We start from the raw sequence: 12,889 nt of genomic DNA, 5'->3' as shown, positions 1-12,889 counted from the left end.
CCTTAGAAAACAGTAAATGTGTTAAAATACATTAAATAAATACGTTAAAATTAAAATAAAAAGGTGAATACGTAAAAAGTCATCTTTCATTAGTTACAGTAAATATCAGTAGATCTACATAAGACCATTTGACATGAATTACACTTAATTCTCAAATATATCTGCAAATGGGGTGTCATTATTAGCCCCATTTTAGATACAACAAAGCTCAGGCACAGTAAGGTAGAGTAACTTGTCAAGGTGGCACATAGCTGGTGATAGCTTTTGGTATGATTAGGTAAATGTGGTTAACGTTAGTGGTTACAAATGGATAACTCAGGTAATTTGTGTGGTTATAATCATTCATTTACTCATGGAAAGGATGCTTACATGGGGGTTGGAGAGATGGCTCAGCAGTTAAAAGCATTGGCTGCTCTTCCAGAGACCCAAGTTAGTTCAATTCCCCGCACCCAGATGACAGTTCACAACTGTCTGCATGTCTAGCAGACATGCAGACAGAACACCAGTGCACATAAAAGTAAATAAACCTTTAGAATAAAATGCTTGCTATATGCCAAAAATCTAATAAGAGTATCAAAAATTGTATCCATCTTTTAGATACTTACAAAAGACATTTAAAAGACTTGAAGAGAGCTGGAGAGATGGCTCAGTGGTTAAGAGCATTGACCGCTCTTCCAGAGCAACCACATGGTGGCTCACAACCATCTGTAATTAGATCTGACGCCCTCTTCTGGTATGTCTAAAGACAGCTACAGTGTACTCACATATAATAAATAAGTCTTTAAAAAAAAAAAAAGACTGGAGAGATGGCTCTCCAGTTAAGAGTATTGCCCTTGCAGAGCCCCTAGGTTCCCTGCACCATCTTCAGCAGCTCGGAACTGCCTGTGGCCATAGCTCCAGGCCATCGAGTTCCTCTTGGGGCCTCCTTGTGCGGCTGCACTTGTCATACTTTACCACCACACATAAACACAACTAAATTTAAAAGAAGACAGATATAAAAGAAAGTTGTTTGCAGGCACCGGTTAGGTCTGTGAAGACAGTTTTCTGAAGGAGAGCCTACTTAACAGGAGATGCGAGAAGAAGGGCTTACCTTTGAGTAAGTAGGGGCCAGGTGTTAACAGTCATTATATTCTGCAGGCTGCTCTGGAAATAACAATACTTTCTGCCTCGGTGATGATAGAAAAAGAGGCAAACTGGTCCCTTGTGCTCTCTGAGTCTGTAGAGATTTCCCAGAAATAACAGGTGACACATGAAATTATGTACCAGAGAGGATAGTTCTTTTGGGTTAATTCAGTTTTTTCACAATTTAAGATTCATTTTTAGACTGAAAAATTGTTTTTGGTTAGGTGTGGTGGCATCTTCCTGTAGAACCCAGGAGTTTAAAGCTAGTTTGGGCAGCATAGCAAGACACTCTTGAAAAAGGCAGCAGTTTATCTTAAAGAACAGGAGGGGAAACTCCCCATCCCTCAGCCTTCCAGTGTTTTAACCCTCAGAATTCTTGACAGTCATTCCATGCAGCACTATTGACACAAGGGGCTCCAGGGTGCACATGCTTAGACGTGACGTTCTTCTGCTTTCCTTTCCACATCTCTAACTGTGAGCACATAGAGGAGAGATGGCGGACTGTTAAATGTTCAGGGAAGAGAAGGAATACTCACGTTTCAGAATGGAATTAATTTGCATGAAAAGTACGGTTTCATATTTCGAGCGCCAGATTATAGTGACAGCAGCATCTGTGTGCTTGTGGCTGTGCTGTTAGTAACCCATGCTGACCATTCATGGGGTTCTTCTCTGTCTTGGTAGGTACTTGTTGACTGACCAAAACAGGATGCGGAGTGTGAATGACATCATGCCCATGATTGGCGCTCGGTTTTACACTCAATTGGATGCTGCTCAGATGAGAAATGATGTTATCGAGGAAGACCTTGCTAAGGTAGAGTCTAGTTACTGTGTAATTGGTATAAAGCACAGCATTCACTGAGCTGGCTAGCTGGACCTGCGATGCCCTTGTTCACAGTAGACATTAGTGTAGTCTCTAGTATCCTATTCATAATTGTGTCTAAAATACTGGTTTTGTTTCATGTTAGTATTTTAAATAATTCCTAGAATTGATGAGTTGCATAATCTCCTTGAGTGGACCTATGCACAAAAGTGGGCATATGTTTAAGAGCAGACCAGCAGTGTTGGTGTTAGTACTTGCTGCAGTAGAATGATATAGGTGTAGAGTACCGTTTTAAAAGACTTGGTTCATATTCAGTTAGCTGGGACACTAACATTCTCTTTCTTTTTAAAATGTTTTATAGGAGGTTCAAAACGGAAGACTGTTTAGGCTTCTAGCAAAATTGGGAACAATCAACGAGAGGCCGGAGTAAGGGTTTACAATATTTACAGTGTGTTTTAAAACCAAGGGTGCCAATTTGTATAAGGAATGAGCGGACTACCTTCTTGATGTTTTTATTTGGAAAAGGGAAGTTCTCATATGAAGTATCCATAAAACTGCTGTTAAGAGCTACTTCAAACCACAGCCTGGGTGTGGCTGTTCTTAAGAATTTATATGCCATATTGGAAATTGGTTATGATGTGCAGATAAGGGAAGGAGATAAGCCAATGTTGTGTCTCCTGTAGAAAGATGATCTCATCAATTTGTCGTGGTTGTTGTAGCATGTCTATTCTTTTCTATGAAAATGCATTCTTATAGATGTCATATTGGTAATGAAGTGACATCATTTTATGCTGTCCCAGTTTTACCTTTTAAGTTAGAGTTATCATATGCAGAGTTGATATCTGTTCTTTGTTAATTGTTGAGATGGGCTGGACAGAGTTGCAGTTGTGACTGAAATGTGTAAGTTACACATCAGGATTGTCTCACTTCTCTTAGAGGTAGGTGACAGGTGTTTGTGGGATTTTCTTCTACTTTTTTTTTAATGTATATGGTTATTTTGCTTGCACATATGTCTCTTGTCTGAGGAGGCAGAATATGACATCAGATCCCCTAGGACTGCAGTCTAGACGATTGTTGAGTCACTGTGTGGGTGCTGAGACTCTAAACCAGGTTCTCTTAACCACTGAGCCATCTCTCCAGTCCCACTTGGCTGTTTTCAAAATGAAGAGTCTCAGGATCATCTCTAATAATCCTCTAATAAGAGGATGTGTGTTGAACCAGTTTGGAAACCTGTTTCTGCCAGTTCATTTATTCACTCCTGTACTTCAAACACGTGACTCTTCTGTGACTTTTCTTGGTATTTGATCCACCTGGTGACCCACCCATTCCTTCACTCTGTCCTAATGCGTAGATCAGAGCTACCTGTTGTCAGGGTTGGCATTGCTGTGAAGAAGTACACGCAATTCTCATGGTGCCGAAAGTAAAGCCTGATTCCAGTTCTTCCTTCTTCATTTCTCCGTTATGCTCTCTTGGAGTTGATCATGGTCCATATCATGAACTTAAGCAGATGATTCTGCAGCACTCAGCAATAAACAGTTATGAAATACTTTGAGAAATAGGTGACCGAACCGATCCTTTTCTCACCTTCTGTTCTGGTCCAGGCTAGTTATGCCTCATGGCTGCCGCATTAATACCTTGGGTGTGGCATGTCTTCCCTCATCCCGGAGGCTTTGCTTCTCCTGTCTTGGAGCAGATGCTCTGTTGCTGCTTTGTTTTCTATCATCTATTCTTTGTCAGTAGAGCACACCCTCTTGTACACCTTTCATGAGAGGCGAATTCCTGAGTCCTTTGCAAATCTGAAATACTTTGTAATTTTATACATTATTGATATATTTTATATATAAAATTCTAAACTGTCCTTATAAAATTTTATTTACATCTTTTAATATGAAATTTTAAGAAGTTTTGTAGTATAGTGAAAAAAAATCACTCTCTTCATACCTGACATATTCAAGTCTTTCCAGTTGTCCTCACCCTGACTAATTTATTGATAAAAATTTTATATATATTTTCAGAGTTACAAGTATAAAAATGTTGCTTATCCCCATTTTAAATACATAAGCATCACCCCTTCTTACAGTACTTCTCACAGTATTAGTGTTAGGATCTGTTCGCTCAGCTCTGGAGTTAGGCAGACTCCTACATGATCCACAAGCCTGCTGGGCTTCTCTCTGCCACCCTGCGATGGACGCATGGGGAGCTTTGTAAGGGAGCTGGGGGCAGACAGGTTAGTTGTGGACTGTGCATAGCATGAGCCACAGTCAGTCTAGACAGAGTGTTCCCAGGGCTGAGCCCTGCATGCTACATGTTGCCTCCATTGTGGTACCCTGGAACAGACAGCGCTGCAGGGAGACCTGGTCACCATAGAGTAGCAGTGGACGTGTCTTCAGATCCCAGGAGTGTTGTGAGGATTGTTTGGTATTGGTCATGAGAGGGCCTGATTGAAAAATGCTTTCCTTAAAACTTGGGATTTTATCTATTGTGCTGTTGGTCTGTGTCCTTGCCTGCTGTAGGTTGCCTGTTTGGGGCCTGGTCATCTCTGACTATGCGCAGGCGCTCCCTGTAGACGTCTGTGTTTGGTCAAATTGAGCAAAATTTCTTTTATGACTCTGTGTTCAGGTTAAGAATGTTGTTTTATACTTTGAAATGAATGACTGATCTCATGCTTTCCTTTAGAATTCTCATGGACTCACCCACCCACCTCCCCAATCCCCACCCCCACCCCCCCCACCATCCATTGCTGCTGGTTCTCTGACTTCTCCAAACCCTGTCGAGACCCCCTGGGCCTTCCTGGTTTGCTCAGAGCTGTCTGGTTCTCGCTAACTGCAGGGCATGCTTTTGTCGCAGCTCTGTCCACCCTCTTCTCAGAGCCCTGTGTAGCTGGGTAATCCCCGCTTTCTCTGGTTACTGGAGTGCCGTGTTTCCTACCTGACTGTAGGTTCCTCGGGTCACTTAAAACTACCCGTGACTTCTGGTTCTCTAGTTCCCCACAGCTTCACCTTCTAGTGAAGTGTAGAGGACTAAAAGCTACCTTGTTTTGTTTTCTAAACATTTCCCCCCTTTATGCTCCTTGGTAAAGTGGAAACTTAGCTGTCATCTGTAACCTGGAGCATGGAAAGAGGAGAGGACCTTACAGCCCTGGCTCAGAGAGGTCTAAAGACAATTTTTTCTTTTTTCTACTTTGTATTAATCATACAGATTGAATGTAAAGGAACATGTAAAGGAACAACTGTTCTTCTGAATTGAATGTTGAGACATGTGATTTAGGTACTTTTGTGTTGGTTGAGAATTTTTAAGCACTTTTCAGAGGTCCTCTAATTTCTTATTAACTGGTGGACGATTAGATGACTCTTGAGTCTGAAAAATATGGCCATGTAGCACGTAGAGTGAGTTTCTGAGGTCACATATTAACTCCCCAGGTTCCAGAAGGATCCCACCTGGTCAGAGACTGGAGACCGGTATCTGCTGAAACTCTTTCGGGATCATCTTTTTCATCAAGTGACAGAAGCAGGTGCTCCCTGGATTGACCTCAGTCACATCATTTCTTGTCTTAACAAGGTAATTTGTAAGGAAAAAAATTGTTTTCAGTAGGTCCTTATTATTTCATTGTGTGTAAGTATGTGTGCATGCCCCACGTGCACATACAAGGTCAGAGGACACTGTGGGCTTGTTCTCCCCTTTCTGCTGGTATGTGAGGCCTGGTGGCAGCACTTTACCTGCTGAGAACTCACCTACCTTGTAATTAGATTTTGAGATCACAGGATAGCTATGCTATTACAGCTTAAAGAGTTGCAGCCCTTTAATACAGTTCCTTATGTTGTGGGGATCCCTAACATAAAATTATTTTTGTTGCTACTTCATAACTCTGTGTTGCTACTGTTATGTATCATAATATAAATATTTGATATGCGGGATATTTAATATGTGATTCTTTTTTTTTTTTTTTTTTGGTTTTTAGTTTTTGGTTTTTGGATTTGGTTTTTTTCGAGACAGGCTTTCTCTGTGTAGCTCTGGCTGTCCTGGAACTCATTCTGTAGACCAGGCTGGCCTTGAACTCAGAAATTTGCCTACCTCTGCCTCCCAGAGTGCTGGGATTACAGGCGTGCGCCACCACCACCCGGCCCAAGGGGATATCTTATCGGTGACCCAAAGGGGTTGTTACCCACAGGTTGAGAACTGCTTATATATAGTTTTCATATGTGAACCTTTCACTGTGAGAAAGCATCATAACATGACTGTGGTTCCTCTTTTATACTTTGTTTTATTGACATGTCCTTTGGTTTTATTGAGTAGTATGATTGCATGCATTCAGTATGTTTGCATATATGTAGATATATGTATGCATTTGGTAAAAGAGACCAAAGGGGGAAGGGAAGGTCTGACACCCGAGGTTGTCCTCTGACCTCCACAGCGTGCACCTTAGCACATACACACGGTGGGAGGTGTATTCTGGAGGAAATCATAATCTTTATATAAAGTTATGATTAAACAGGTAGTCATGGTCAGGGGCCAGATCTGTTCCACACGCTTGATTTTTTTTTTTTTTTTTTTTTTTTTTTTTTTTTTTTTGGTTTACTTATTTTTTAAGTAGCTTGCAGACTGAATAGTTTTTTATTTTGTTTTTAAAATGTGGAAGGAGAGCGTGTTTATGTTGCTCCCCTTGAGATCTCGGTGGAACTGTTTTCTGCCTCTGCTCACCGTCCTTCCACTTGAAGTAGCAGTAGTGGGTAATGGTGCGCGGCTGACCTGCCGCCATGCTCAGCGATGCTTCAAGTGCCGTGCAGCAGGCCTGAGTCTCTCGGAAGCTTTTCAGAGTTCTCCACAGCAGTGCTGTGCCCCTTACTTTCCTTCTCTCTTAACTTCTCTTAAAGGGAAACCAGTGTGTGTGTGGGGGGGGGGGGGTCAGTAAAAAGGAAATATTCCTAACATATCTAACAGCCTAGTACTGTTAGTATCAGTAATTAAAGCCTGCTTTTAAAAAACTATAGATGCTGACAATGGTACTTACAGTAAGCTGCAGAGTTCCACTCTTGAGAACTCTGTCTTGAGAAGATTGTATTTCATATCTTAAAAGAGTAAATCGTATTTCAAATCTGAAATGCCAATTTCCCAAATTTAAAGAGTATTGTATTGCATTGTCAAAAATGTCCTAAAATAAATTAAATCAGCTAGCTCTCTTTCTCATGGTATGTACTGCGTATTTAACCATATTGATTAAAGTCTAAGAGTCTGCAAAAAGGTCATTTTTATGGAAATGATGACAGCAATTGTTGGTATAATATTTTGAAATTTTTAAGCCTCCAGTGAAATATAAAGCTTTTTAATGAATCAATTAATGAAATACTAAACGAAGAAGCTTTAAAAAAAAAAAAAACGAATGAAAGCCATATCCTAAATATTTTTGCCAAACTCCAGTAATGGAGTAGGTAGACAGAGATCATAAACTGGTACCCATAAAGGAAGCTACAGAAATATATTGATGAGAAACATTTTTTAAATTGGAAGATGTGGTGGTGCACACTTTTAATGCCAGCACTCAGGAGACAGAGGCAGGAGAATCTTTGAGTTATGAGGCTAGCCTGGTCTAGAGAGAGTTCTGGAACAGCTAGGGCTGCACAGAGAAACCCTATCTCAACAAACAAACAAATAAAATAGAAAGATAGGAAGGTACTCACTTGACATGGACTACTGGTAACTGGTGTAACGCACTGAGGATATCTAATTGATACTCCTTGGAGAGCACTTTGGCTGTGAGTACCAAGCTGTGAAGACATTCATACTCAGATGTGATAGTATCCTGAAGTTTGTCTCTTAAATTATATACTGTAAATGCATTTTATTCTGTACTGGTATTTATAATATATAAAGTGGAAACTATTGAGTAAATAATTAGTGTCAGGTTGACAGAAGATAGTAATCAAACACATTCTAAACACTAGGGCAGGCAGAGGAAACAGCAATAATTTTTTTAATTCCTATGAATTTTGACCCATCGTGTAAGCTGTTTGTGGAAAACTGAAAGGGAATGTGATAGAAATACTTTGATTTATTATAGTATTTCATTCATCGTCATCAAAAATACCCTAAAGTAGATTAAACCAGCTAGCTTTCTTCCTCACAATATGCGCTGCATTTTTTTTTTTTTTATACCTTACTCTTTCAGCTAGATGCTGGTGTGCCAGAAAAAATAAGCCTGATTTCCAGGGACGAGAAGAGTGTGCTGGTGGTGACATACAGTGACCTAAAACGCTGCTTTGAAAATACCTTTCAAGAACTGATTGCGGCTGCAAATGGTCAGTTGTAGTATTTGCTAAAAATGTTGACAGGGCATGGTGACGGCCGAGCCTATAGCCAGTTTGCACCACGGCTGAACTGTCCTCTGTCTCCTGCCGCAGGGGAGTGAGCAGGAAGGAGTGAAGCCGCTCGCTCCCTCACTGGCTCGCCCTGGGGTCAGGTGCACTGTTACTTGAGAGAAAGAATGTCTCATTTTGTATGCATTCTGGCTGCCACAGGCCTCCGAAGAATTTATTCAGACTAAGGTCACCTTTCTTGAATGATGCTCCTGCTTCAGGTTTTCCACTTGTGTATGCACTAATTTTAATTTTTTAAAGACTTTTTTTTTCTGATCTTTGACCTCTTGCCACATTGTGTACTTACTAAAGGAACTATTTGCAAGGACATTGGGAAACAAAAAGGGGGCAGCTGTTTGCCACTGAGAGATGCAGAATTTGCTCTTGGGGGATGGGCCAGGTCAGTAGTTCATAGAAATGCCATGCAGGGCATAGTCCTTACAAGTATTGTATGTAGACTCCATATGCCACCCACTGTTAGCTCAAATTGAGGCTTGTATTGTGTTTAAGAACAGGCAAAGAGAAGTGTCGTTGAGTTGTCAGATATGAACTCCATATGCCACCCACTGTTAGCTCAAATTGAGGCTTGTATTGTGTTTAAGAACAGGCAAAGAGAAGTGTCGTTGAGTTGTCAGATATGATTTCCCCTATTTGTTGATTTAAATCCTTTTCCAGGTAACGATCGGAACAGTAACTGACGGAGCAGGCACTGCTCTTCTCCAGGTTCATCCAGAGGCTTCTTCAGAGAGGCGTCTGTCTGCCTGCCAGTCAGACACACTTATATGACGTAATTCTTAATAGCAAAATGAAATCCTGCTGAAGGCCTAAAAGTTGAGGAGTTATATTACTTTAGGGTCTTTCCAGCTTGCTTTTTTTTTGTCTTTGAACGTCAGCTTTATAATGGTACTTTACACTGGATACAGACTCAGACACTGTCAGCAGGTGGGCTGAGCGCAGCAGTGGCCTGATGCTTTGCGGCCTGGCTCTGGAGGACACTTTCCTGCTGTGCCTTTGCACTCACCGCTTAACCCAAAGTAACAGGACTTTTGATAAAACTCACCCTGTAGGGCCGGTCGTCTGAGGAGGCCATCTCAAAAGCTGCAGTTTTCCTCCTTGGAACTTTCTTACTATTTGGACGTGCAGTTGTCGCCAAACTCAAGTATTTGTAGGATTTGTGGTCACTTCGATACTGAAGACTGCCAAATACATTGGGATTTTCTGTTAAACAGCTGCCATGAAGACGTCATCTCCTTCCCAGTGCCAAGTGCTCAGCATGCACTGGGTGTGCACCCCATAACTGGGAAGAAAATGTGGGGATTCGGAGGGTCAGGACAGACTCCAAGCACTTGCAACTGATGTTACTGTCTTCATTTTTAACAAGTATGCGTATTTGTATATTTCAGAGAAGTTTTTAACATTTCTCTGTCCACTTTTTATAAGCTTTAAAATGATTTTTCTCTGCCTTGAAATTTGCATCAAGAAAAAGCACCTCTCTTCACTGAAAGCTTTGAGGACTAGAGACACACTTCACACGTCTAATAAGCACGTCTGCATCCACGAGTGGTAGCATCAGTTGTTAACGAGAGAATCAATTATTGCATTTGATCTGGATGGATTTTAAAAGAACATAATGTTCAATATTCAAAGGATAATGAACATTTGCCACCATGATGTTCCTTTTATTTAAAGGGAGCAAGAACTTTCAGTGTAACACGCAAAAGTCTTTATCATTAGCTCATGTATTTGAGGAAGAGCAGCTGTCTTTTTATATGTTTTTTGACAAATCATATTGTAATTCTTTTGTACAAAAAAGAACTACTTGTATTCTAGAAGAAATATGAAATGCTTAATTTATAAGCGGGCTGGAGATTTTTTTCCAATATTGTTTTCTTTGAAAATGAAAGGGGATCATCTATTTTAGTTTTGGGGGCCTGGGAACTTTTTGAAAATTTTCATTTGTGGACCAATGTTATGTGAATGCTAAAGAAGGGCAGGGGTAAAATAGGGCTTGAATCTCTCGTTCTGCATAGACCAGCAAACTGCCCTCTGCAAGGCAGGTTCATATCACAAACCCCAGAGTGTCTGCATCAGCAATGCTAGTTTGCTTCAGCCCCTAGTAACCTCAGGACTTGGTTTGGGTATAAAAGGTAGTCAGCTGAAAGTTTTCATAAGTAAATATTGTCAGCCAGAAAACAGGTGGTGTCAGGTGATGCATATTTTTTAGCTTTGTTTTATATTTATTTTTCATTTCATTTTCATTGGGAATGGTTTTCAAAAGAACTCTTGAGTTCTGCTTTGATGGGTTTCTTTCATTTTTTTCCCTGTTTTTTGTTTTTGTTTTTCTTTTTTTTCTGGGAGCCCTCTTTTCCACAGTGTAGACCCAAATAGGTTGTCTGAAAGTTACTATTTAGTGCATAGGAAGAGTTTAATATCTGATCAAATGAAGGATGTGAACTCACCATAACTTCCTGTTATGACAGACACAACACGGAAAGGAGAACCCTTGAAATCATGTCGCGTTGCTCACTTCAGCTGTGTGCCCATCTCCAATCCTGCCAGTGTAATTACTTCACGGCAGATACCTTTGAGGGTGCCCCTGTATTCTGCTTTGACCTTGGTTCTGTCATTTGGATAGCAACATGTCTCTAAATTTTTGTCTCTAAAAAGCACCAGTATGTTTAAGTTCTAATGTCACAATCCCAGTACCTGTTGGTCATCTTTAACCCTGTTTTCAGTCTCTATGTGTATAGCAGTATTTTTTAATAAAGAATTGCAGAGATAAATTTGTTTTTTGTGGTAATTATTACCAGTTCATATATGGTCTTGATTGGGTTTTTGAAGGCTGTTACTTATGTGTTTTGAAGAGTTTCTGCCTTTGGGTGAAATGGTAGCAGATTTGCTCAGTGGTTTAGCAGTTATTTGTAGATTGTGGATCCCCTGTGTCCTTGGGTCTGTGCTGAGGCTAAAACTTAGAGATAGGAAGATTTACTAGATACAGAATGCCCAAGAAGCTACTTATCTGACAGGGTAGGGAATGACTCGGAGCTAGTGCCCCCCTCCCAGCTCCCCACAGGAGCTGGCTGTGCACTCTTCTACCTGAGCTGCACCATGCATCTAAGTATAGCTCAGGGTCCATGCTTGTCCCTTGTGCAGAGAGACATGTGTCTAGTTTCTCCAGAAACATTCCAGAAGTATGAATTATATAAGATTTTATTAGCATTTGTTGAGCCTGAATAGTGTTTATTGTGAGTTGTTGTGTTGTTGTTTGTTTTGAGAGTTGAAAGCATGACGTGGGAAGTGGTCGGGGGTGGGAGGCAGGAGGCTTCAGGCAAGAGTAGTGGCAAAGGAATCGGCGACTGGAGATTGAGGGACTGAGGGACTGGCAGACGGCTTGAGGGGAACTTTCATAGAAAAAGAGATTTGTAGCTATCCATGGATAAGATATCCAGATGAGAGTAAAAATGCACACTAGTTTGGAAGGCTTTTTAGGATAAGATGTTAAAGCCAAGCCTGTGGTACATTTGGTGACCTGGGACAAAAGCAATGGAACAGCTCCCATTTTCCTCGCCCTGCAGTCGGACACTTCTGAGGGCAGCCCACTGTTCCAGTTTAACACAGACCCACAGAGAAGGTCCTGTGAGATCTCCCCATCACCCCCTACACAGACTGCTGGGCCGAAGGAGAAAAGCTGATTTTCTTTTCTTTTTTTTTTAACCTGTACCTTTAAATCTTGCTAACAAGCAGTGTGCAGCTGGCTGCAGCAAGACCAGGGGTGGAAGTATTGGCCTCAGTGCCACAGTGGAGTGGACTGGAATTCACTCATCAGATACTAACCGACTGTTTATGTCAAGTGTAGTTCTTAACACCAAGGGAAGACACTCTACTAGTGTTTGGAGCCATTTTCCTTGTCATTCCAAGGACAGTTATTTCTGTCACATTTACACCAAGTTAATTATGAGTCTTCTAGGCATGCTCTCAACTACACAAAGAAGTGTGAAAACTTTTGGTGGGGCTGAGAAGTTCTTAGAAACAATCCCCCCTGGATACTGGCGACTGTGTGTAGTAATTAGAAGGTAAGTATGGTTAGCAGAACCAGGGATTACCAGATTGAGGGCTTATCGGATGGTAAAGGCATTTCTGGAATATGCCTCTTGCCTGGGAAACAATCCAGAAAGATGACCTGTAGCTCTCATTTACCTGGCTGTGTTTGCCCCTCTGGATGTGGTGCAGTTTCAGAGCGTGGTCTGACTCAGAGGTCTTGCTAAGCTGATGTGAGCAAGGACTTGCCAGTCCCACAGGCAAAGGCAGGTGTGGGAATGTTGTAGGACACACAAGATGAATACAGCTAGAGTAGACGAAGTCAAGATCTTGGGAAGCTTCTAGGAAATACAAGCATCAGACTTGTGGATCGTTGCTTTGCCTTTTGCCCTCAGTGAAAGGGCTACTGGACAATTGTGAGAAGAGAAATGGGGCACGCTTAAAGATCACTCTAGCTCTCGCGTCAAGGGCAGACCAGGGAAGAGGTGTTGGGCCACACCTTGCTAGAGCAAGATTAGGGCGTTTCTGCAGCCTCCCAAGGAAAAGTGAGCATCTGGCC

General features: G+C 41.4%; 1 protein-coding gene across 6 annotated transcripts in view; it reads left to right on the top strand.

The window, feature by feature from the left end:
• The window catches only part of Pan3 (poly(A) specific ribonuclease subunit PAN3), a 114,205-nt gene extending 103,130 nt beyond the window's left edge, over positions 1-11,075 (top strand). For 5 of the 6 annotated variants that reach the window (XM_052168560.1, XM_052168558.1, XM_052168557.1 and 2 more), the window contains 5 exons: positions 1,804-1,933; positions 2,304-2,368; positions 5,362-5,500; positions 8,106-8,235; positions 8,968-11,075. In XM_052168560.1, the coding sequence (XP_052024520.1) occupies positions 1,804-1,933; positions 2,304-2,368; positions 5,362-5,500; positions 8,106-8,235; positions 8,968-8,990 (487 nt within the window). In that variant the 3' untranslated portion in view covers positions 8,991-11,075. Of the gene's footprint in view, positions 1-1,803; positions 1,934-2,303; positions 2,369-5,361; positions 5,501-8,105 lie in introns of all 6 variants that reach the window. The other variant, XM_052168559.1, reaches the window with a different exon arrangement.
• Positions 11,076-12,889: the final 1,814 nt, after the last annotated feature.

The sequence above is a fragment of the Apodemus sylvaticus genome, chromosome 22 (assembly GCF_947179515.1).
Source record: "Apodemus sylvaticus chromosome 22, mApoSyl1.1, whole genome shotgun sequence".
NCBI classification, from domain to species: domain Eukaryota; kingdom Metazoa; phylum Chordata; class Mammalia; order Rodentia; family Muridae; genus Apodemus; species Apodemus sylvaticus.
The sequence above is the reverse complement of the archived record's forward strand: the minus strand, read 5'-3'. Positions and strand labels throughout refer to the sequence as shown.